At 42.9% G+C, this 24950-nt stretch overlaps 2 protein-coding genes across 3 annotated transcripts; one reads left to right on the forward strand and one right to left on the reverse strand.

The window, feature by feature from the left end:
• The first annotated feature begins 1845 nt into the window (after positions 1-1845).
• LOC137102899 (formin-like) lies at positions 1846-22687 on the forward strand. The gene is made up of 18 exons (XM_067482829.1): positions 1846-3496; positions 5408-5580; positions 9892-10000; positions 11752-11813; positions 12033-12676; positions 13603-13744; positions 14255-14342; positions 15906-15967; positions 16061-16149; positions 16264-16393; positions 16499-16645; positions 16904-16963; positions 17329-17449; positions 20199-20291; positions 21337-21388; positions 21605-21754; positions 22099-22180; positions 22322-22687. Exons 1-18 carry the CDS (start codon positions 1846-1848, stop codon positions 22364-22366), a joined length of 3900 nt encoding a protein of 1299 aa, XP_067338930.1. The 3' UTR covers positions 22367-22687.
• grem1a (gremlin 1a, DAN family BMP antagonist) lies at positions 22678-24947 on the reverse strand. 2 transcript variants are annotated; one of them, XM_067482333.1, is made up of 2 exons: positions 23997-24947; positions 22678-23833 (listed from the first exon to the last, which is right to left on the reverse strand). In XM_067482333.1, exon 2 carries the CDS (start codon positions 23829-23831, stop codon positions 23292-23294), a length of 540 nt encoding a protein of 179 aa, XP_067338434.1. In that variant the 5' UTR covers positions 23832-23833; positions 23997-24947; the 3' UTR covers positions 22678-23291. The 2 variants fall into 2 exon arrangements, with proteins under 2 accessions (XP_067338434.1, XP_067338433.1); XM_067482332.1 differs by having other exon boundaries at positions 22678-23839.
• Positions 24948-24950: the final 3 nt, after the last annotated feature.

Genomic DNA, 24950 nt, shown 5'->3' on the forward strand with positions numbered 1-24950 from the left:
GAACAGTTTGTCCATGAACCACACAGTTGGTAATTGGGTTCCTGGTTCCTTCTGGCCACATTTTGTAAAATGTCATTCTCCTAGTTTCAGAGACAATAAAAGCTATTTTTTACCTTTAAATCTGTATAATCCAACAGAAAATGATGGCCAGCTGGTCAGATTAGCTCAGTGCTCGCACTGACCAGTGGACAGTCCAGCCTGGTGCACAGCTGACCTAAATAAAGTCCATGGTCGGCGTGTGGCCCTGGGGCAGATGTGACTCATTCAATCTGGTTAACAGAGATTATACATAACCCCTCAGCAGGACACCAAAGCCATAACTTGCAAAATGTGGCAAAGCCTTATTTCTTCACGTTCATCTCATATAGAGGTGAAATGTGTTTATTAAAGTAAGAAGTCAAGTATAATGTTAAGGTATTTATCTGTCTTTGACCTAATTATCTCAGTTCTCCTGTGATAGACAGGTGACCCTTGGTGACCTGTGACAGCTGGGGTAGGCTCCAGCACCCCAGTGACCCTAGCTGTAGTGGTATCCAATGAATGGATGCATTTAAAATGTTCACTGCTTCATACCTTCACTTCATATTAGATGAAAATGAAGCACATTTCACGGCTACATTAACTCCTTTGAACATAGGATTTCAAGGTACTTCAAGGTGTAGTGTTAAACAGAGCAGGTCAAATTAGCTCTAACTGCAGCTATAATATGAAAATGTATAATAAAAAATGCTTAAATAGTAATTAAGCCATCCATCATATATATATATATATATTTTTTTTTTTACTTTTGAAAATGCAAATAGACTATTAAAAGAATATTCAATGTCAACACGATAGTGAAAAGTCCAAATCCTCACTGAGCCTGACATCTGTCGTGCTCCCCTGATTACCTGTCAGCCTAGTGGTACCTGCCAGATTGGTGGCAGTGAACAGTATCTGATGAGCCAATGGGAGCAGACTTGGAGTTTGCAGTCACAGCGCCGATTGGACGATGACCCTGTCCGTCACTGCAGATCTCATGCGTCACCGGAGCGTCTGCAAGCGTAACAGAGCACTGACCTGCTGCTCCACATTAGGATGCAACAGGTAAGTGGCTAATAAATAGGTTATAGTTAGAGAGTCTTTTAAAGGAATGGGAACATCATTACATTAAAAAAGGACTGAAAATGTGAATAAATTGAGAGTTTATTAAATTATTTTTTTTTGGAAAACTAGGTAAAACATTGTATTACTGTTTATACTTTTAACAAGTATGTTTTCATGGTGTCAGGAACAGCTGTTCATGGGTTGCTTCATAAAATCACCTTTTAAAAAAGGTACAGAACAGAGAAATGTAGTAAACCTGGCCATGATATTTGTGTCACATGGATATATCTGCACAAACCTGCACTGTTTGTTTGTGATGCCATTTTTATTACTGGTTAATCTGCTGATGATTTTCACAATTTATACATTACATAAGAAAAATCGGAAAATTAGGGAACATGCTGAGGTAGCTCGAGGTGACATGTCTTGGGCACACAGCAGTGCTAAACCTAAAGTTTGATGTCATAGAAGAAAAGAAAAGCACAGGAGACACAAACCAGCATTGACTAACAAAGCTGGTGCTTAACCTTTTGTTGACTGATTAAAAAAAATAAAAACTGTCAATCCGAATTTAGCACTCAGGTTCTTCCTCATATGCAGCCTTCCTTCCAGCATTAGTTTACATGTTCGCTGTTTTACACCTTTACGAGAGCAACATCTCATTTGGTCAACTTCTTTTCCCCTTTTTGTTTCAGGCCTGCGGTCGCTGAAATGTCTGTGACATGCTGTAAACACATACTGTAGTTATCGAAAAACCTCATGGACACTACCCAGACTGCCTTACACCTCTACATGTCCATCGGTGAGGGGAGCGATTGCTCCCCTTGCAGGGGCCCATCGTCTCCCTCCAAATCCTCTCGCACCTCCAACTGTGAGGAGGAGGGTCTTGCTGAAACACTGAAGCAAGTACAAGTAGACAGATTTGGCCTCACAGACTTAAAGGAAACCCTCAAAGCGTTGGACGACTCCTGTGAGATCCGCTGGCTGACAGAGCTGTTGTCATTGTGTTTGGAGTGTCCGGCTTTAATGAACATGGGCAACCAACAGGGCACAAAACTTCGTAGTTCTACAGAGAGCGGGCGTGCTTCACCGAAACCCCCCCGAATCCAGATCCCTCGGAAGAGAAGGAGAAAGGCAGAGGGGATAGTATATGCAGGAACCCGTCAGCATAACCTCAAAGGGACACCCAAGACTCCACAGAGACCTGCAAAGGCGAGGAGAATAACAAAGCCCCAGATAACAAGCTCTCCTATGTCTGAGGACTGGGATTTCGAGGAAAACAGGGCAATCATCGGCACTGCTACAACCAGAAGAAAGAGAGTCAAGGACAGAGAAGAAAGACGTGCTTCACTGTGGGAAGGGAGAAGTAAAGGTTTACAAAGCCAGTGTGGGGGAGAGCAGCAGCCTGATGCCTCTGCAAATATTCCCAGGTTTTACAGCGAAAAAGCTCCTGTCTGTGTCAGAGAGGACTCATGTGTACAGGGAGAACGTGTTCTCACTGACTCAGATGCTGACCTTTCAGAATATGACAACGACATATACGCAAAGTCCAACTCTCAGACTAGTAGGAGTGTCGGGGAAGCGCTTCTCTCCCAGTCAGCAAGTCAGAAATACCAGGAAAAGAAGGCAGAGGCTGTGGGGAAGCGGCCCGGTCAGTGGAGCGTTGAGGAGATGGGGAAGTGGGCTGCAGCTCAGCGAGTGCTGGGCAAGATTGCGGAAGTGGAGAGGATCATACGTCGGGTTAGCTTCACAAATTCAGAATGGAGTAAAGAAAGCGGCGAAGGGGGAGGGGAGCATCAGTGCATCTCGAACGGGTGCCCTGGTGAGTATCCGCTCCAAATCCTGCAACCGAGTCGCAGAGATGCCCAATTCAGAACACAGGGCCGGGAATCCAATGAGGACAAGCCTCTGCTGGTTGAAGACTTGTGGACTCTGGCGGAAGCCCTGAGCCAGAGTCTACACCAGACTCAGAGTGCGTGTGAATCTGTCACAGAGGCCCAAAGACTCACCTCTGACTTTTCCAAGGTGCCCATAAATCCTTCACCTGATCCCTCACCGTCTTTATCTGCAATCCTGGCTGCTACTCCAAGAGCATCCAGCAGCTTTGACAGAATGTCCCCCATCATTTCACCTCTATTCATGTCCACTGTGTCCAGCCCTGGCCTGCACCAGCTCTCTGCTCCTCTGAACCTCACTGACCAGCGTGAACCGGACACCTCTGAGAGCCACACAGGAGGGACAGTTGAAGACTGGTGGGTTTCCAGGGGTCCTGGCACCGCAGTCTCTAGTGGGACAGAAAATGAGCAGAGGATGAATCTGACTCAGACAAACCTGAGGGCGAATGAACAGGGCCAGACGCAGACTTTCAGATGCACCAGTGACGCCAGTCAAGATGATCTTCTCACCTCAGGTAATATTGCCAAGACAATTCCAAATCAATGTTCGCAAAAATACTAAAGTTGAGCTGAAGTCACACAGTGCTTCACCTTTTTTTCCCCCAGAACTCACTTATATCCATTTAGAGTTTGGAGCTTATGATGAAGTATTTTAAAGCATATAACAGTACATAGAGCAGCATTTTCTTATACACTGTTCAGACTATGTTCATCAGCATGTGGCAAGTTAAAGGAGACCAAATACCTTTTGGGAGATTTCAGCAGTGTACTGAGGTGGAAAGAGTGTGTCCTGATAATAGCATGACATTGACTTTTAATGGTTGGTTAGTGAAGGGAACAGGAGGAGGAGGAGCAGCAGAACGAACACACACACGCACACACACACGCTCATCAGAAGGATGTGAAGGATGAAGGATGTCTTGTAGTCTGTAAATAATTACCCCTCGCTGGTTTGGCATCTGTGTAGTTGCGGGCGCGTTCACTCAGGCGTGAGGTAGCAGTGGGCACCTGATGTGGATTCCGTCGTAGTCCTGGATCGGCACTGACCTGAGACGACCCGTCTCTCTTCAAAGAACAGAAATAGTGTTCCGGGCCGGGGGTGCGTGCTCATGTGACCCAGAGGAGGCTGCGGGCCACAGGTTTGCGTGATGAAAATGGTGCATAATGGATTTCTTTGCAGATCATTACAAGCACTAAACACCACACTGGAGCAACTAATTCTTTATGTTGGCTATAATCACCCACTGACGCTTGCACGTTAGACCTACTACAGTCCAACAGGTAAATGTGATGGTAATTATCTCATTGCAGCCACCTGATCCATGAATTACAGCAATGGCAAAGACATTGATTAAAAAAAAAAAGAAAAGAAAAAAAAAGTACAACTCAGTACTTAATTGAAAGTGTAGTTGCCCACAAAAGTTCCCCATTAGAAGTACTTTGCTTAGTTGAGTACATTTAATATTTAAAATCTGCCTCTGCAAAAAGTAACTAAAGCTGTAAAATAAATGTAAAAAAAAAATAAAATAAAAAAAAATAAAAAATAAAAAAAAAGAGTTTTCTGGATAGTGGTGGATTAAACATAAAGGTAACAGAACTTTCTAGTTCTGCACTTTGTACTGCTTTTCTAGTGAATTTCTAGTTGGAATCCCGATGTTTCCAAAGATATAAAATTAAATTCTGAAGAGGGTTATTATATTCAAACTGACTTCTATGGAGGGACTGCAGGAAGACTGCAGGAAGATGCATGCAAACCGAACTTTTTCAGCTTCATCTACTGATCAAACCTATTGTCCGATTCCGAGTGGCTGGACTCTCCAGCACTAACCTAAAACCAGAGCTAATATGCTTTTAAGCTGATGTGAACTCCTTCACTCCCCTGCACAGGGCACCATCTCAGTAACTGGTCAAGTAGAGAAATATTAAAATAACTACATCCAGCTGAAAAAATGCCTCCGGATGACATCACTTGAAAGGAACCTTCAGTTCAGCTGCGGTCATCTTGTGGCTCCCACTTTGGAGTTTGTATCATGGTTAACATGCTTTTCCAGAGCTCCCCCAGATGAGATCATTTGAACGCCTCATGATGGAAAACTGCTCCAGGGGATGTCATCTGGAACTAAAAGAGAAATATTTGAATAAAGGCAGAAGGAAGTTTGAAAGCATTAATGTGCATCTACACACACACAAACAAAATGCCATAGGAATAGGAAAATTGGTGCAGTCGCTCTTTAAAGCTACAAGCTAAACTATGCATGAAATCAAGTCTGTCTAAGTCGGGGTTACACACATCTATTACTTCTCCACATTGTAATACTGGGGTTTTTGAATCATTTCGTTTTAAAAATGTTAGCCATTAGCTGCAGAATTTCCCTGCAGCCTCAGATGCATCCGTGATAATAAATCTCTCCAACTCTCATCTGCAGATGAAGCTCTGGAGAGACAGGAGCAGATCTGGCAACAGGAGGTAGAGGAGTCTCTCTCCTTTTGCAGATCACTCTCTCATCCCTTCAGACTGAAACAAGGCGACTTCTCACGCATCACTGCCCCAGTAGATGATCTCTCTGATAGACCTACATCTCCTCTCCCGGAGTTTAGGGTGAGTAGAGAATGAAGCCTGACGTGAAGGTGATCATAAACTCCTTTTAATTTACATCCCAGCATGAAAAGTGTCTTGATGAACAAATTGACTAAGAAATCTAGAACAGATCAAACAACCCGAGTACAGTAATCAAAGAACATAAGCCTAACAACATGGCAACAGAAGAAAGTGACCAGGGACAGATATACTATAATTTAATAGTGCAGGACTAAAGAGAACAAACCGATACACTGATTAACAGGAGAAGGTGCACAGGCACAGAAAACCGAAAAGAGCGAGGCTAACAATCAATCTGGAGTGCACACATTCAGGAACAGATGTAAATTAAGGGATTAATCAATAAACCAAACACTCAGAAAATGACAAGGGAACAGAATGAGAAACAGACCAAACCTCAGACTAAAGTAGCAGAAAACAGTCCAAAAAACAGAGGGCAGCCAGGCACGAAAAGAAACTAAACAAAACAGGGGACTGTGGGAAAAGCTGGGTTTAAATAGGCAGAGGAATAGGTGAAATCAATTAGCACTGGTGATGAATGGTGATGCTGCCAGAATTAACTATGGACAGGATGTAGGGAAGAGTGGTTACAAAATAAGAGTCTGAAACAGGAACGTGAGTTCAGGGTCACCACAGCGAATTGATTTGGCACAGTTTTTACGCCGGATGCCCTTTCTGACGCAACCTTGCCCAATTTCTACCGGGCTTGGGGTTGGGGATGGGAAAGGGCTGTTGGAGGTTCAGTGTCTTGCGCAGAGACACTTCAACATATAGCTGAATAAAGAAATTCATTGTTGGATTCACATTGTGCCAAATTAAAAACATTTTAATGTGCTACTGCTAAGACTGAAAATTAGAAAACCCTTTAAAAAAAAGTCTCATGGTCACCAAATGCAGGCCATGCAACTGCGGCATCCTGGGTTGTAGTCCGGGTGGTTTGGGAACTTTTGCTCCATCACTATCTCCATTATTCCTGTCTACGTCTTCATTAAAATAAAAACTAAAGGCAAAATTAATTCAGTTTTTAGAGGAATATCCCGTTGAGCTTAGACTCAAGCATCATTGTAATTATAATTGCACTTGTTGGCACTCACTTTCCATGTCTGTCAGGGTTTGGGAATTCTGGGAGTTCTCTACAGGGTGGAACACTTATTCATTATATATGTTCAGCATATGGTGTATTTCGTCTGCCAGCGCTAGACGGGAGTCTTGTGTTTGCTCTGATTCTAAAGCTTTTGGAGAAGATAAACTGGATTCATTAATTTAAAATAAACACAGTTCAGATAAAGGCTACAGCGTCCCACCCAACAATGTAAGTGTTTTATTAGTATGCAGTGTGTCCAATTAAGACGCCTCTGCAGGGTCGCGGACTAATCGTCAGAGAAGGTTACACAACGACACAGTGGAAATGTGAGCACTATGTGGTCTGTCACTCACCTGCCGGCTGTGATAACTTATCATAAGAGCAAACAAGGGCGGAACCTGAGAGCAACACAAACATGAGCCATCGAAGGAAGGAGTTTAGAGGCTCATTAACTGTATTCAGGAACGCATGAAAAAGCTTCACAAAGTCGTTCTGAGCTCGGTGGGGTCTCATGCTGCTTCAAAGTTTCATTTGCAGTTTCAACGGTTTTGTTCTGTGTGAGATTATCTCTTCTGCAGAACAGTGTTTTCACTCAGTCCATCTTTAACATGGTTGTCATGATGCATTACAGTCATTATTACTATGTTTTACCTACTGTCCTCCGAAATTTATTATTATTTATTTATGTATTTATAATATGTATTTGTAATTATGACTTCAACAGATATTTTTGTATCCTTGCTCTGACAATGTTTTTTGTCATAATTTTATCCAATTTATGCTTTATCTAACTTTTTTGTTTTAGCAGTTTTTTCCGTGGCCAGTGTGTGTTAGATTTAATTAAAGCTGATTAACCGGCTGGTGTAGTTAGACCCACTAAGACACAACAGATTAGCCAGTGTTGCCCAGTACCTGTGGGAGAGCGGAGAGACTCTCTGTCAGAGTGAATTTACAGACCAAAACGTTTAACAAGTGATCCCTGGCAGCCCTATTTACCCTCCTCTGGCTCTGGGTGTGGCGACTCTCCATCTGTTCTGCATGGCCTCCTTTGCCTTGCAGCTCACAGGCCCGGCGAGGCGTTGTCATAAGCAGCGGCTGAAGACGCCATCTGCTTTCAATTACTGAGTGACAAGCTGCAGGACGACGTCCAAAGTGCTGCACGGTAAACAGCTACAGCAGGTACAGAAGAGCCAGAGGGAAACTGAGACAGAACTTGGAAGCTAAAGCCGGGACTTGGATCTAACCTTAACTGTGGTTAAGCTGAGTCACTCCAGCCAGCAGAGACAGGGAGCATGAATACCGTCACTTTTCCCCTTTGCAGATTTCTCTCCTGTTATTTGCTTCTCTGAGTGAATAACTGTGGCTCCCAGTTTTAGGTTTGGAAAATAACTCCCCTGGTAAGACATGAAAGAGCTGCTGCTGCTGCTGCTGCTGCTGCTGTGAAAGGATAAATCTATTTCTTTACAAAAAAGCTGGAGCAGAAACAGGTCGGATTTTCACAAGTGATGATTTGACTTCATTTACTAAGGATTGCATGACAATGTTGTGCATGTCATAGACTGTATTTTTCTAATTTAGGTGTCAAACACGAGCAACATAAATGGTGTCCACAGTGAAAAGGCTTTTAAAGAACCTCATGCTCTTGTTATCCTAATGTGAATAGGCAGCAAATGGAGGATCAAAAAACTGTCCTGAAAACTTTTATGGGTTTGTCAGAGGAGCAAAATGAGGAAAAGCTAAGAGTTAATTTAAAAAAAAATGGCGACTTGAGTTTAAAAGATGCTCTGCTGCACAGTAAAAACTCCTTGTTGTATGTTATATCGTCTCACAAAGGAGAAAAAAAGAGCTCTTCCTCTGGAGAACATGTAACCGTTGAAATGCAAAGAAATCCCAAAGACAAAATGGAGGAGAGGAATAATTTTAACCTCACTGAGCAGCAAAGCGCGGCTGTAAATGCGGAAAATGTCTCCAGGAAACAGACCTCAGACAACAATCAAAACTCGAATAAAATGCCACTTAAACCCAGTGACAAAGTGTATGTTTGCTGCAAAGAGGGTTGTCACGGAAACTCTCAGGATGAACGTGCTTCGAAGGAATCAGTGCAGTCAACATGTCAATGCCTTTCAAAAAATGCAGACTGCGGCAAATCTGCAAACCCGTCTAAAACCAAATATGTAGTGATAACCGTGACTCGTACCAGGCCTGCGTTTGAGGAAGAGGCTGAAACAAGGACGGAGGAAGATAAGGAGCAAACAAACGTGTCCTCCTACTTGTTGAATGAGGATGAAGAGGGCAAGAAAGGTGCAGTGGAGGACAATGTAGACGCAGAGGAAAAACGAGACGCATTTCCAGACTTCTCCACCCAGCTTTGCAATTATCACCACAGCCCGAAAATCACTTCACCAAATATTTCCATAACATCTGCAGCCCTGGCCAACAGCCCTCCACCTGGATCCTCTTTCACCAGAGCCACCTTCTCCCCAGGCTCCCCAACGGATAAGCACAGCCAGCTCCCGGCTCTCTTCAGCAGCCTAAGGGTCCTGAGGAAGGCGCCAGTTGGGCCCGAGCGTGACACGGGGGCCCAGATCAAACCATCCAAGAGGCCTGTTTTCATTGAGAGGCAGGGGGACTCTAAGGTTCAGGGGAGCATTCTGGATCAAATCTCCCAGTTTCTGAGTCGAGACAAAAAGGGTGATGAGAAGGAAGAGGGGAAGGAGATGGACCCTGAGGAGGACCAGGATGAAACCACAGAGCTGAACGAGAATGAGGAAAGCCTAGAGAGCCCTGAGAAGAAGGAGCTAGAAAAGGAAGAAGGTGGAGATGTTTTATACGAGCCCACAAAACCTCCTGTGTCCAGTGCGGAGGCAGCATTTGATGCCTTTAAAGCTTTTTTCACCCCGAAGCCTCTGAAGAAGGATCCGGCAGCAGAGAAGGTGGATCTGGAGGCAGTGAGGAAAAAGATAAGAGCAGAAAAAGATGTGTTGAGAGGCATTTTTGAGAGAACGTCCAATAAGATGCCCGCGAAGAAAGACTCATCTGATGGCAAAGTATGCACTGAACTATTGGAGGGAAATTTCAAACACACAGCACATTATACTATAGCACTTCTTTCTGTGGCTGCTTGTCACTTGTCACTTGAACGCAGCAAGTCAGGTTTTTATTATTTAATTTATAATTTCGCAATGATGGAGGTAAAGAATCTCAGTTGACCCTCTCTTCTCTTGCAGTCAGAGACATCCCCCCCAGCCGAGGGAGAAGAACGAACTCCTGGTCGCTTACAGGCCGTCTGGCCACCGCTCAAGGAGGAAAAAGTTGGATTGAAGTATACGGAAGCAGGTACATAAAAGTAAAAGCGCAGTCGTATTTTGTTTACTTCGTCCACACTGAAACGATCTGTTGTGTTGACACTGGCTTTACCTTGTGGACTACTCACGTTATTTGGGATTTGGGTGGGAAAGTACAGTGTGACAACATCAATCAGTGACAGGAAGCACATGAAACTCAACTGTGTGTAACCAGGCTTGACTGGAAACAATGTGTCATTTTCTACAATAGATTGTAAACCATCTCCTGAAATTCATACAATTCATAAAGATTCAGCTGTTAAAGAGGCCCAGGTGTCTCCAGTACATCATCATCAACATCATTTAGGGTTTGAATATAATAAATATCAAAGAAACTCTTCAATAACCTGAAGTTGATATCAGCAACCTACTATGAAATATGACAATTCAAATCTGCTACCATCACATTGGCCTGAATATTCATAACAGATGGTAATTTGAGATGAAGCAGTAGAGAGAAGGACTGTTTGCTCGGTGATCATGCGGTGGATGTAATACTGAGCTGTACTGCTAAAGTAAACCTAACCCCACCCTGTGTCCCTGTGTCCACAGTCCAAAAGGCTCCACCTGTTCGCACTGGGCCACGGACCGTTTAATAGTTCTTTCGAAAAAGCGATTGTAATTCCAAAGAGACTTTTATGGTTCAGTCACTTCATTTATGATCTAATTGCAAATGATGCCGTCACATAACTGACTTTAAAGCCGCTATTATCTACTAATAATTGAGTGTTATTTGGGACAAACTCACAGAAAGTTCAATCCTCGCTCTGCAGCTTGCACTTTCATCAAAAAAAAAAAAAAGGGTGCATCACCTGTAGAGACAGAGTGTTTGCAAAGACCGTGGAGCCTTTAGCAGCCAGATATTTTTCTCAGGAGGTGGTGGCGAGCAAGAGAGAACTAAAAGGAGACTAGTGTTGTCGAGTGTTACGCCTCTGTTTGCTGACACAGAATGAACCTGAAGATGGACAGTATTTCAGTTTAGTGTGTAAAGCTTGTTTCTAAAGCTTAAGAACAGCTGAGACACAACTGATGCATCTTTAAATAATGGTTAAATCATACTCAAAGTATTATTATTATTTTATGTTGCCCCACACACACTGTACATCTCTCTACATTTTGACAGGTATTAACCACTGTACCATTTAAAACAATACATAACTAAAAGGTGACGCTTGTTTTTGGTACGTACAGCATTGTGTTTGTGCAGGGATAAAACTATGTGCTCCATCCTCCTGTAAACACTCTTCCCCAGCCATCAAGCAGACACCAGTAAATATACTTTATACCATGTAATTATCAGTGCAGTCTGTCGCCCGCTAGCAGATAAATGTTTATTTAACCTGTTTGCCTAAGATGCCAGACAGCTGTTACCTGTAAGCTGTATGCAGAGGTGTTTGCTGCATTTGAGACTCCACCGCCATCACCTGGTGATCATTTGTATTGGTTGTTGACCCGACCTGTGCTCAGCCACTACAGGAAGCTGGCCTCTGGTTGCTGCAACACTCCACTAAAACATGGATTATTATTATTTTTTTTTTTTACATCCAAGATTAGTTACAGCTTCCACAAGTGTCTCACAGTTGTTGTAATTGATTTGTCTGCGGCTTGAATGAAGCCACATCGCTCATGTGCTCATTGTGTGCTCTCCCCGCACATTGCAGTTGCAATAATAAACATGTGTTGTGGTGGGAGACAGAACACAAGGCCTTTGTAAAGTGATATTCCTGCGCTGTTTCCCCTCAGAGCACCAGGCCGCTCTCCTGCAGCTGAAGAGAGAATGTAAAGAGGAGCTGGATAAGTTACAGGTTGGTAGCAAGGATGATGAAGCTATGATTTCTTTTTGAATGATACATGAGAAAATTGCCCATGACTTACTCTCATGACCGACATAAGTTTCTTTCAGAATCCTGGAAATTCCTTTTGAAGGTTTTTGAACTATGTGGGTGATTTGAAATTTCAGATAAACGGATGGTTTTCTGTGTAATTTGAGTGTAATGATAATAGTCAAAGTAATATTATTTCAGGACCACTATGGCCGAAAGCTCTCCAGACTAAAGGTGGAGAGTGAGGAAAACGTGGCCCGTCTGGAGACCAAAGTGGCTGAACTGCAGGCAGAACTCTCCCAGGCGGGAACCTACCGTCGAGGGGAAGTCAGAGACGTCTCAGTATCAACTGGAGATGACTTTTTACACAAATCTTTCCGCACCGTCTGCGTCCAAACGGACAGAGAGACCTTTGTCAAGACCACCGCGGATGAGGAGCGGACAGGGAGAGCCAGTCCTCAGCAGCAGAGGTTGACGCCCAAAAAGCTGGACCTGACTTCTATCAGCCTCAGCCTGGCCGGTCAGAGCGATGAGACGGTGTCCTCGTCTTCATCTCCTGTCCCTCCGTCCCATACTCCTGTCCCGCCTCCTGGAGACTCGTTACCTCTGTCAGAACCAGCTACTCCCCAGAGGACAATCGAAACAGACAACCTGCCTCCTCCTCCACCTCCCCCTCCCCCGCCCCCACCCCCGCCCATTCCAGGTTTAGGTCCCCCACCTCCTCCTCCTCCGCCTCCTCCTGGTGGAGGTCTCATATTTGACAAACCTCCCAGGAAACTGGTAGTGGAGACTTCCCAACCCATGAAGCCTCTATACTGGACGAGAATCCAGATCCAGGACAACAAGTAGGTTCACAGGCTGTTTCTTCACAATGTGATGCTTTTTCCTAAACACTTTAATATTATGAAAAATATCTCTGTCTATTAAAAGACAAAATAACAAAAAATTTCAGAAGTTTAGCTTCAAAGTGTTTATTGTCGTATGCACAGACAGAAAGCACGTTTCCCTCCACAATGAAATTCTTACACGAGAAATCTGACATTTGAGCGCGGAGCGAGCAGACACGTCTGCCTCGGGGGGCCATGTTGATTTTTAGGGAAGTGTCTGCACATGGGCATTAAACAAGAACACAGAAAAATGTATAATAAACACAAATGATGAAATTCATTGTCTAATGATTCAATTGTTTATTAAAACTAAATTCACTATTGTTAAACTGTAAAAAAAAAAAATCTTTTAAAAACATAAAAATACACAATGAACCTAAAATGAAATTCAGTAAAACTGTTTTGTCATGAAAATGTAAATCATAAAATAATGGAATCATAACTTTTTGTTCCATACAGAATTACACAGGTGTGATAAACAAATTAAATGTTTTATTTTGTAGCTGTGATACATAAACTGTACCTGTAGCCAGGATGAAAACATATCCAAAACTACAGTTTTGGCAGTTGTGGAAACACTAAATCCCTCTTTTGTCGTCCATCATAATCATATAGATTCTTATATAACTGAGTACAGTTTGAAAATGTTACATCAGAGTAAAGTCTGCTTGAACAACCAAATAGTGTCTGATGGGTTTAGAGTTTAATATTGTCTCTGTATCTACGTAAAAACAATCTAAAACAGAATCCGTCCTAAAACTAGATAAAAAACCCAATTTAACAAATTAGATAAAAAATGACATATGTACTAAACTCAGCCGTTATGTTGTTTATTAAATAATCCATAACAAACAAGCTAAAAGAGTGATTTTTCTCTCCTTCAGTAACAAGACACTGTGGAACATTTTAGAGGAGCCGAACATAAGAAATACCAGTGAGTTTGAAGCTCTCTTTGCCAAAGCCCCCACACAGACTAAGAGGAAGCTGCTGTCTGAGGCCTACGAGAAAAAGGCCAAACCCCGGAAGGTAACGTGGGACCTACTGTATAAAGCAGGAAGTGTTACTATGACAAGGGCCACATTCTAGTTTTCTGATGTCTTGGTGACTGAGGACACCTTCAGGGTCCGTCCCACGATAGGTCTCAGCTGTTTTGGCAGTTTCACACAGCGTTAGGCAGGTGGTTTTAATGTTGTGGCTGATGAGGAGATTGTAATTTGTCTCCTTTTCACTAGAGGGGGTTGATGTGATGATGCGCTGCGTTTAGGGATCCCTACAATCAGTCCTTGCTTTTCATGTCAAGTTGTCCATATTCAGGTCACTGTTGTGTCTCCAGGACTAGAAGCATATTTTTGATTGTGTTCAGACACGAGTGCATCACGTTTTTACTGTCTTCTCCTATTAACTCCTATTAATGCCTCAGGCTAAAGCACAATTTGAAAACCTTTGTGATGTTCGTCTTGCCTCATCGTTTCACCACGAATCACTAATGGTTTCTGGTGGGGAGATGCACGCTCATTGCGACTGTGTGTGTTTCAGATCATTAAGCTGTTGGACGGTAAGCGCTCTCAGGCAGTGGGCATCCTCATGTCAAGTCTCCACCTGGAGATGAAAGACATACAACAAGGTGAGCTCCACATTTCCCGCAGGGAAACCGCACAGGCCAGAGTTTGTTTTTTGGTATCCACAGATATTGGGACTGACGAGACAAGAAATATGCTTTCACTCATTTCTAATTTACTATTTTATAAATGTTTGTTTTCTCAGCGACAGGGTACTAAAGACCAAGTGCTAGACAGTAACTACTTGGAAGTACTGGATGTAAACTTTGGATGTACGACAACTTTTCATACATATTTCCATTTTCTACTACTTCATACTTCACTACATTTCAGAGGCAACTATTGTACTTTTATTGCACTATGTTTGTTTGAAAAATATACTTACTTTTTAGTATATAATAGTATATAATTAATAAAACTAAATCATGAAACTTTATAGATCACTACCCAGCAGTACTTCAAGTAATTCAAACTACAAATATTAGAATTAAAAATCATCATCCTGATGAAAGCATAAATGTATCATCTTTATTGATGTGAAAGGAGACATAGGGAGTAGTTTCTTTTTCTATTGTTTTTTTTTTTTTTTGAGCTAATAGTTTTGTACTTCTACTTAAGGAAGACGATGTTCTTTATATGTTAAATAAATTCCCAATAGAGTTTCCTTAAGCTGAAGGAGACATTTTCCAAAGTCTTGTTTTGTCCAACACTGTACTTAATAACTTTTCAGTTGATTGGAAGCTAATTAAGTACATTTACTCAACGTTTGTACATTTTTGCAGTGTTTCCATTTTAGGCTACTTTTTACTTTAGCACATTTCAGGGTGAAATCTTTCCGCTGGCAGCACCGTTCCTCTTGCCCAATGAAAGCTGGGATAGGCTCCAGCCCCCCTGCGACCCTGAACAGGATAAACTGTTACAGATGATGGATGGATCTCGTTACTCAGCCATAGATTTCACTATATTTTAAAACATGAAAAAAAAATGCAGCAAGATAAAAGTCTGAGAAAATAGTTTGGAAAAATAGGAGCTAATATGGATACTGGTGTTAATACACATCGCTGAACCATTTGATGCCCCTTTTATAAATATTTGTGCAGTAAGTCTCCACGGTTTCTCCTCAGAAATGTTTTCTTGCTGTGGTGCAAACCCATTTCCAAAACCCTCAGACTACCTTGCGATTCAAACCTCAGGATGTGTACAGTATGTAACCAAACATACAGTATCTGATTCTGTCTATTTTATACAAGATAGATTACAGTGAAGCTGTGTCCCAGCCAGTCCAAACACTCAGGTAACCACAGTTCCCTTAACATCGCTCTTGTTTCGCCGTAACCCAGCCTCACGCTGAACTTACCCTGCATTTCACTCTGAACATGAGCCGTCGGCGAATGTGCAGCTGAATTAAAGGCTCAAACACTCCCCACAGTGTCAGCAAAACACAGGCGAGCTAATTCCCAGGGAAGGGGACGTGTCGGCGTTCCGCGTTCCTCTTTCCCCGTTCGGCTTCTGCACGTTTTGTCTTTGTTCATCCAACAAATCATATCCAGGATCAACAGAGGCTCATCAGGGATGTTTGCCCTCATTAGTAAAACAGCATAAAATCTTTTTTGTCTTCCCCCTCGTAGCTGTTCTGACAGTGGATCACTCTGTGGTTGACCTGGAGACCATTGAAGCGCTGTATGAGAATGTAGGTGTCAAAGCAAATTTGAATTGTACAGTTTCATCCCAAGTGCAAAGATATGAATTGCTCATTTTGTTTTTTTATTGTTTAATGTGTCAGAGAGCACAGCCGGAGGAGCTGAAGAGGATCAAGAAACACTACGAGACGTCCGAGGAGGAAGAAGTGAAACTGCTGGACAAACCTGAACAGTCAGTGTCTCACCTGCAGCCTGCAAATGTGTTTTTAATTGTGTGTGTGTGTGAGGAGATAGATACCAGGCCGGCCTTCTGTGTTTAGCCTCACTGTGTGTCATTGTGCTCCAGGTTCCTGTATGAGCTGTCTCAGATCCCAGACTTTGCAGGACGAGCTCACTGCATCATCTTCCAGTCAGCCTTCATTGATGGGATCGCCTCCATCCAGCGCAAGCTCAGCACTGTCTCCTCTGTCTGTAAGGTAGGAAAAGCACCACTTTCCCTCTAATCAAACAGAATGGTGTCTTTTAGATGTCAGATGTGGAATATGAACGTCTCAAAATGGATGTGTGCTTTCTGTTTTGAGGCTCTGCTGGAGAGTGATGGTGTGAAGGAGGTGATGGGACTGGTGTTGGCTCTGGGGAACCACATGAACGGGGGCAGCAGGACCCGAGGTCAGGCTGATGGCTTTGGCCTGGAGATACTGCCAAAACTCAAGGATGTCAAGAGCAGGGTACGTCTGAAACCTGAACTCAGGGTGTGGATAGGATGTGGTAGAGCGGGTGCACATGTGCGAGGGGCAGACAATATGGTTTGAATATTCAGACATGCTCCGTTTATTCAGGTAGGAAAAGCGACTGACTCTAAACTATGTGCTGTGCAGCGTGTTGCAGTGAGGCTCATATTCTGTATCTTTCTGTCTGCACACGAGGCTGCATTAAGGTTTTACTTACATATATTTACACGTTCTAAATTTTAATTTTGCTTTCAGGACAATCGCATCAGCCTGGTGGACTATGTGGTGTCGTACTACCTGCACAATGTCGACAAGGTACTGAATAAAGAAACACAGTAGCTCAGCGGAGAGGAAAGTTCTTCTCCCAGCTGGTTTTACAAAAGTCCAGTTTTTCAGGTTCCTCTTCATAGTGTGCTGTCCTCTGAGAAATGACTTTAAAATGAGCAGGTTCGCAAATTTTCCTGTGTGTCCTAAAACAACATGGAAATGTCCACGCAGCATGAGCAGGGACACACAATCATTCCTCCTGGTCATACACTCCGCCCTATCACATTAATATTAAGGAATATTAAGGCTTAGCCACATCTATAATAGTTGACTCTTTTTTCCAAAGGCTCCAATACGTCTGTCAGGACATGATTTAACCGTGATGTTTTGTGTGTTTGACTTGACTCCACCAGAACGCTGGCACAGACAGGAGTACGTTCCCCCTTCCTGAACCTCAGGATGTTTTCCTGGCAGCACAGGTCAGGTTTGATGACCTAAACAGAGACCTGAGACAGCTGGGACGAGATCTGACAAGTATGTGATGTAGCTGCTGCAGCCTATTATCTGTTCCAGCTCCTCTAGTCTAAAGCTCCAGAGTAATGAATAAAAAGTCTGACCCCGCTCACAGTTGATAATATTAGCTCCACTCTGAGCGGACAGACAGTGAGCGTTAACATCCATGTGACTGGGTGACTGGGATCGTCTCGACTTGTGGTCATTTTGTTGTGTGTTTCTGTTTAAAAACCTCAGCCAGCCTGTGTAACTCTATCGCTGTGATTTTGTGTTGCTCTCAAGAGGTTCCCACAGATGAAACCTCAGCCCAGTCTGGCATCGTTTTCCCTCGGACACCCCCCACCCTCCGCAAATCACCACCCTGGTTTCCCAGTTCTGGCCCCAGCCATTGAGTAACTGTTTATACTTGGTGTTCAAGTCCTGCTTCTTTGAGCGAACTCCTGATTTCCTCTCATTTGCCTATAAGATGCCATTGAGCGCGATAAGGACAATGCTGACTCGCACAGCATATAACTGTGAGTGAGCATTGTTGTGTCATTGTGTCTTTGCCTGCCTTGTGCGCTCTATGTACGTGTACTCGGAGACTAGCAGGAGTCTGATACCAGCTTGGCGCCTTCCAGATCCAGCTTCCAGCTTCTAATCCTCCTGCCCATCAGATCTCCCATCGTTGTGCCTTTGTGCCCCTGTCGCCAGCGCAGGGAAACCATAGCTTCCCACTTATGTAATCTCCAGACCTCTACTATCTGTGGTATCGCTGCAAGGGCTTCTGCAGAGATGCACAGATCAACTGGGCTCCCGTGTGGCCTCCAGATGTGTGCCACAGATAGCTTTCTCTAGCTCTCAACACGGCTTTGTGTTATCGTGGTCTTAAAGCACCGTGCAATCTGCATCGCCGTTGCACGTTCCTTTTGTTGTGCCAGTTTCAGCCGCCCTCATGCCTGGTTCCAAGCTCTAATTCTGTCGATCCTCACTCTCCCCTTTGTTTTTTGTTCGGTCGGATTGAAATGTTTCCCAACATAGTTAAAGGCAGATTAAGTCATCGCTGTTGCCTGGTGTGGGGATTGAGGACCAGAGAGTTTTTCTACTCAGTGATCTACTATGAAATATTTAAAAAGGTTAGTAAACCCAAGGGACTACAAAAACATGCCAGGTTTGCAGGTTCATAGATGGATAGATGGAAATTTAAGTGCAGTAGCTTGTCCAGCTTCAAATGCTCAAATAGATAATATAAAATACAAAGTAACATAGTCCAGGATCCTTGTGGTACTGAGAGGAGTTAAACAGTCTGATGGCCTGGGAGACAGTCTGAGACCCTCTGAATCTATCCGTGGATATACATATTCACTCAATGGCCAATTGATTAGGTACACGTGTAAAATCGAATGCAATTTCATACAGCAGCTCTGCCAGGAACTCTACGTTTACAAGGTTAGAATTTCCCAGTTTTTAAGTGGAAACTGTCACTAAGGGGATAATTCTACTCTCTGTTTATTATTGAGGTCAAAGTGGGTGGTGGTGCATTAGATGAGATGGTTCTAATGTTTTGGCCACTACATTCACTTTGAATGAGTCAAGGAAGACAAAGAAGTGTAAAGACAGTGGGTGGGTGTCATTTCCTGCTTCAAACCAGCTCTCAATGTTGTAAGTTAATTGGCTGTATTTACGGTGTTGTGTTCATTACAACTGCTCCTAAAATACTGCTTTATCATATGTGAAGTCATTGGACTGGTTGTTTGTGAGCATGTGTTGTTTTCTTCCTGGTCTTCCTGATGTCACTGTTGAATCTGTGACTGAAGAGGGGACCAATCCAAGGCTTAAAGTCTCTTCAAGAAACTATTTATTCTGTCACTATGAAGCCAAATCATGGCTTCATTGAAGTTTGTTTGCTTCATCTCACATCTGAATGCACCATGTCAAGGTCCATAACCCTCTTCAGTGTGCAACAAGCAAACTGTCCTCAGACACAAAAGGCAGACAAGAGAAAGAAAGGCAGAGAGAGATACCAGCCTCCACAGTTTACACAAATCCTGAATGAAAACAGTATTCTTTTGTAATCTTATCTGGGAGATGTTGATCGAGCGTCGGGAGGGGGAGCAGGGGCTCGGCTCCCTCTGCAGCCTCTATTATGACTGGCTCTGCAGACTGGCTCCTCTGATCCGCTGATTGGACGCAGAGCAATGTGGAGCCGCAGATTGGCAGTGGGAGAGAGGGAAAGGCGAGAGAGAGACTTTGCAGAGTTAGCAGTCGCCATCTCTGGGTGAATCTCAATAACTGATGTCTAAAGAGGAAGCTGTGCTGATAACCTCCCGCTCAGGCACAGGTGGGGCTACTTTGACCCAGAACTGCTTCTCCTCTCTCAGACAAGAAAGTTTCATTCCCTAAACTGTGGTTTCTTAATGGTCACACGCTGGAAAAAAGTGCTAGAACGCAGAAAGAAATGAATGTGGTATTTGGAGTGAAACTGAAAGAGGGAGGATGTGCAGCCAAATCACTTGAGTGCACGTTCTGAACCTGACGTCTTTCAGGTTTAAGGAATGTGAAGTTAAAGGAGGTAGCACTCGCCCCTCAGAAAGCAAAATTGCCTCATTCTGGTTTTAAAATCCTTCAGCTCTACGAGCAGGACCTCTGCGCAAAAGGCTCAATCAGTGCTACGACAGATCCAAAAGTCCTTTAATATCCATTGTAAATAATGGAAAAGTTGGAGTACGACCGCGTGCAGGTGATTTCTGTGAAGATCCCACAGTAATTTAGACTTGTGTCTTACTTTCAGCATGTCAGAAGGACGTCGAGAATGTCTGCGCCGTCTCTCCCGAAGAACACCTGCAGCCGTTTAAGGACAAGATGGAGGCTTTTGTTCTCAGTGGTGAGTAGATACAGTTACGTCTTGTTCGGCAGCAAACGCACAATTGTGCCACTTTTGTGAGTTGCCCTTCGATCCGAGGTCTAGTTCCGAGTGAATTCACTCCAAGTTACATTTAATTTAGCTCATTTGCTTTCTTGAAATATGAGAGAAGAGTAATGATGGCAGTACTGGCACCAGGCTTCAAGCTAATAATGAAGTTGTTTCTCGAAATGGAATTGAGACGTTTAAAGAGCTTTAGACTATTTGTAGTTCATGTGTTTTTCTGGATTCACATACTTTAATGTGAGTATGTCAGATTTTTTAAAGCAACCCGACGATTTTTGTAAAACTTCTCTGGTCCCGTCTTTTATCCCTTTTTCTTTTGTTTGTGTGTGTGTGTGTGTGTGTGTGTGTGTTGGAGATAGGGTGAATCCTGAGTAAAGGCTAGACACATAGATAGAGATCAGACAGATTTGGCAATACCTAAGAGACACATACAGGCATTGGGCCTTGTCAGAGCCTCTCGCGCCAAAAATATTCTTTCAACTTTTAGGAATTTTTTGTCGTAAGATTTTTGTACCATGACCCAGCCCGTTCCAAGGCCTCTTGCTATTGGGATAAGCTTTTGACATGTCAGAAAAAGCAATATAATCTCATGTTTTGAATATCAAACCTTTTTTTTTTTTTTTTAACTTTAAAAAGTTTACAGACTAAATGCTTGAACAGCTGCGACACCGCAGGACTTACGAATGCTGAGTTTGTCTTTGGTAATTCCATTCATTTCACTCGGTATGAAAACTTTAAAGACCAGCTGGACTTTGTGGAAAACATTACAGGGAGACAAAAAGGCATTTTGTCATAATGGCTTCGAATGACCTTGTTGTTGAAGAACTGAGGGTGTAATTGCTGTTTTGACGAGACCAAAACCTTGTCTGGCTCCATTAGAGAAGGTCATCGTCATATAAGAGGTGTCCCCCAAAGGATTCTCCACCGGGATTATGACATCAGCTTCTTTAAGATAGTCTGACTACAACTTAAATAATTGTCTTGCCCGATTTTTTTGCAGCACATAAAGACCAAGCCGAAACCTCCTGTCACTTGACGAGTGTACAGAAAAGGTGGGTGCCATGACTTTGGACATTTAAATCCCCCCAGCATACACTTCACACGAATGAGTACGAAATCTCTTTTGCTGCTGAACAGCTTTTACTTTTCTGCAAATGTGCTGTTAAAAAAAAAGAAAAAAGGAAAATTGTATTGAACTCAAATAAAATAAAATCTCTGCTTTGGTGAATTTTACTCTAAGGTGCTATTTCTTTATACTTGCTGTTCAGTTTTCAGGACCTGGTTGTGTACTTTGGATTGAAGCCCAAAGCGGGAGAGAAGGAGGTGACTGCCGGTCATTTCTTCACACTCTGGTTCGAGTTTTGTGCCGACTTCAAGACCAGGTGGAAGAGGGAGAACAAGAGCATCTCGAAACAGAGGTATTAGAAACATGTGGGCATGTGTCGAGTATCAACGTGCTTTCAAATGTAGCAGCGGCCTAACTTTGATTTAATTTGATTCGGCTCAACCAACTGGTTTACATGAAAATTCCAATATGCACTTGGAAAACAGTAAGTGAGAAAAGATCCAGAATCTCCCGAATGGAGAATGTTTTAAGAAAATCTCACAAATTACTCACAAATAACTTTCATTTTTTTTTTACTTGTTGAATCCTCCATGAACATTTATTAGCGGTGAAAAATATTAAATCCGATGGGTGATCATCAGAAGTTAAATTAAAGACGTCCAATTTCCTAGTATTAATAACGTGACATTATCTCAGGTTGAAGGAGGCTCAGATGTCAGTGAAGAGGCTCACTGCGGAGAAGAAGGTGGAGACGAGAAAGATCAACCCTAACAGTCTGGTAAGATGAGAGATGTGTTGGGTTAAAACATTTACAGATAATACAGCACTCAAATATGCTGACAAACTGTAGAAAAGATTAAAAACCTTTGCCGCGATCGGGCCTCTGCTGTTAATAATGATCATATTTTGCTCCCAACAGAAAGAACGGCTGCGTCAGAAGGAAGCCAGCATTTCGGAGAGTTAAAGAGGCTGAAGAGAGGAAGTATAACATGTCTGACTTCAGGGTCACACATGCAATTGTTCCTGGCTCTCAGTGTGGACCATTTACTCTGTGAACGGAAGACAAACCTCACGTTTTCTTCTTCGTCTGCCATTTTTACACGGCCACGAAATACCTGCAGTCATCAAGTGACAGCTTTGCATAATATATTTTGTCACCAAAAAGATGTAGATTTAGAAAAACGTTTTAAATCTTTTGAACACTGTGCATCGATTCTAGCGTGTATAGAGTCTCACAATATATTTTAATAAATGAAAAAACAGAGGACAATGGAATTGAATAGATTGAAAACTGTTTATTTACATGCATCTTTACATTACATGACCACAGTAACTGAAGTGGTGTTTAAAAGTGCATTTTTTAAAGCTTTATGTGATGAAAGTCTTCAGCTCTACATCCCACACAGTGGAAACAACACAGCCATCCAAGTCTCTTGAAGATGTGTCCATATTTCTAGATACAGTTTGGTGCCAGTCTTTGCTTATCCAGCCTTTAAGTCTGCAACGAATATTTCCAAACCTGCCTGCCTTTATCTCAAACCCACTAAAGACACTCACTGCAAAGTTTGGCCAACCACCTTTCCAGTCTTTGCTGAAGTACGCTGGGTAAACTAATATACACAATGTTTAGAGATAAATAATAGTTTGCCATCTTAAAGCAACACCCACTGATGTATGTTCTGTTCCAACTAAGCTTGTGATTAAATTGTTGGATACCGCTTTCGATTATCATAAGAAACTAGATGCTGGGTTTCAGGTAAGTTTCCTTCCCATTCCGATTATTCTCTTTTGTCCTTAAAGACCAACACGGCTCCCATTCTTTGTTTGCAAAGCAGCACTTTTATTCCGATGATATTGAAACGCATCGTCTTTGATGAGCCAGTTTGCATCTAGTCCGTATCTATCGTCGTGCAGCGGCACTGCTTTACGCGCTGGACGCGTTTCCTCCTGCTGCTGGGCGTCTTTCCCGGACAGAAGAGGGTGTACGTGACGGTGCTGAAGGTTTTGGGTTTGCAGGCTGAGCAGGACTGAAAGGCGTTTCCGTCCTGGTAAACATGCCTCGGAATGTAGAACGAGTTGCACTGTCCGTAGCAAAACCGGTTTACGATGCTGCGGCTCAGGCAGCCCTCCTCCTTGATGGTCTGCTTAAGCGGTTGCGTCTTGCACCAGTCCAGCCGCAGGTACCGACGCTCGGTGACGTGCAGCGCCTCTTGACTGGACTCCAGCACTTCATCAGTTGAGGTCATGGGTCCCGGACCGCGGGAAATCAGTCCACCGATGGGAGGTTGTGGACATCGCTCCGATTCATTTGGGTTGAATTTGTTTGAATGTGGCAAAGCGCTCTGATGGGTCGTAGCAGCCGTACTCTTCAGTGGATTGAGCAGCACCACCAAAAGTACTGCAGAGACGTGCACCGAGGATTTTCTCATAGCTGAAGCTGAAAGAAAACAACCCACAAATTAATCCCTGACGGAGTATTTTACGCACAACTTTTACGCGCTTATTACGCACGAAAACAGTACAGCACATGCAGGTTCCCCAATGTGACAGTTTCGATGTTTGCTTCAACAAAGACAATAAGAAGGGATAATTACCTGTAGGCTTTTTAACAAGTTCACAGTAAAACGCTATCCCGCAATTCCCCGCACGTGCTTGCTCTTGGGCTCTTGGGTCTTCTGAGGTGGATTCTACATTCAACTGTTTTTCTAATGTGAATTTCAGAGCTTCAGCTGAACACGCCCCACATAGCCGATCTTCCCTTTATCTGCTTGACAGGGAAAAAAAAGAAAAATCCTCCTCCAAAGCTTGTCAATGCAGATAAATCGTTTATTTGAGCAACCACAGAACACAAACACACTTTGCAAGATGAATTAATTTAAGGCAGCGTTTCTGCTGCCCGTCGGATGTGACTGTAATAGATTGGAAAGTCAATAGATACTGATCAGGAAAAGAACTTCAACATTTATCATGCTACAGCGATGCAGTTCTAAAACACTGATGAACTTCTAGAAATACGATCCGTTGGTGCGTCTTTGCTTCCAGACACACAGGTTCATATGTAAGAATGAAATATCAGTTTAAACAAACAACTTTGATTCACAACTTCCTATAATACAGTTACTTACAGGAATCAATTCTGGAATTTTGGGCTTAAAGGCTGAATCTCAAGCATCGTGACTATAGCACATGGCTTTAAAAGGAGAGTGAAGGATGTAAAAGTGAACTGATATTTACCTATTCATTTTAAATGGGCCTAGTTTGCGTTCATTTGATTTTTATACCTACAACATAAACGCTCGCTTAAGATATATATATATATATATATATTTATTTTTTTTTTCGGTCTAAGTCGGATCATTTTTTCCCCCTCAACCATTAAAGCAGCAGCACACACAAAGTCCAGCAAATGCTGTTTTTTTAATCCTTGGGTTTTGGACATAACATGTCATGTGTTGAAATTTTGGTTTAGTTTAGTTTATATTCGCAGTCATAAAATGAAGTTTGACCCTAATGATCACGACTGGATCAACTTTCATGGTGGAAAGCAG

The sequence above is a fragment of the Channa argus genome, chromosome 17 (genome assembly GCF_033026475.1).
Source record: "Channa argus isolate prfri chromosome 17, Channa argus male v1.0, whole genome shotgun sequence".
Lineage (NCBI taxonomy): Eukaryota > Metazoa > Chordata > Actinopteri > Anabantiformes > Channidae > Channa > Channa argus.

Excerpts from the sequence above, each read along its gene's own strand:
- LOC137102899 (XM_067482829.1), top strand. The coding sequence starts at position 1,846 with ATGGACACTACCCAGACTGCCTTACACCTCTACATGTCCATCGGTGAG. Across the intron at positions 16,646-16,903 it reads TCAAGGATGTCAAGAGCAGG|GACAATCGCATCAGCCTGGT; the intron begins GTACGTCTGAAA and ends TTTTGCTTTCAG. Across the intron at positions 21,755-22,098 it reads AAGAGCATCTCGAAACAGAG|GTTGAAGGAGGCTCAGATGT; the intron begins GTATTAGAAACA and ends ACATTATCTCAG.
- grem1a (XM_067482333.1), bottom strand. The coding sequence starts at position 23,831 with ATGAGAAAATCCTCGGTGCACGTCTCTGCAGTACTTTTGGTGGTGCTG.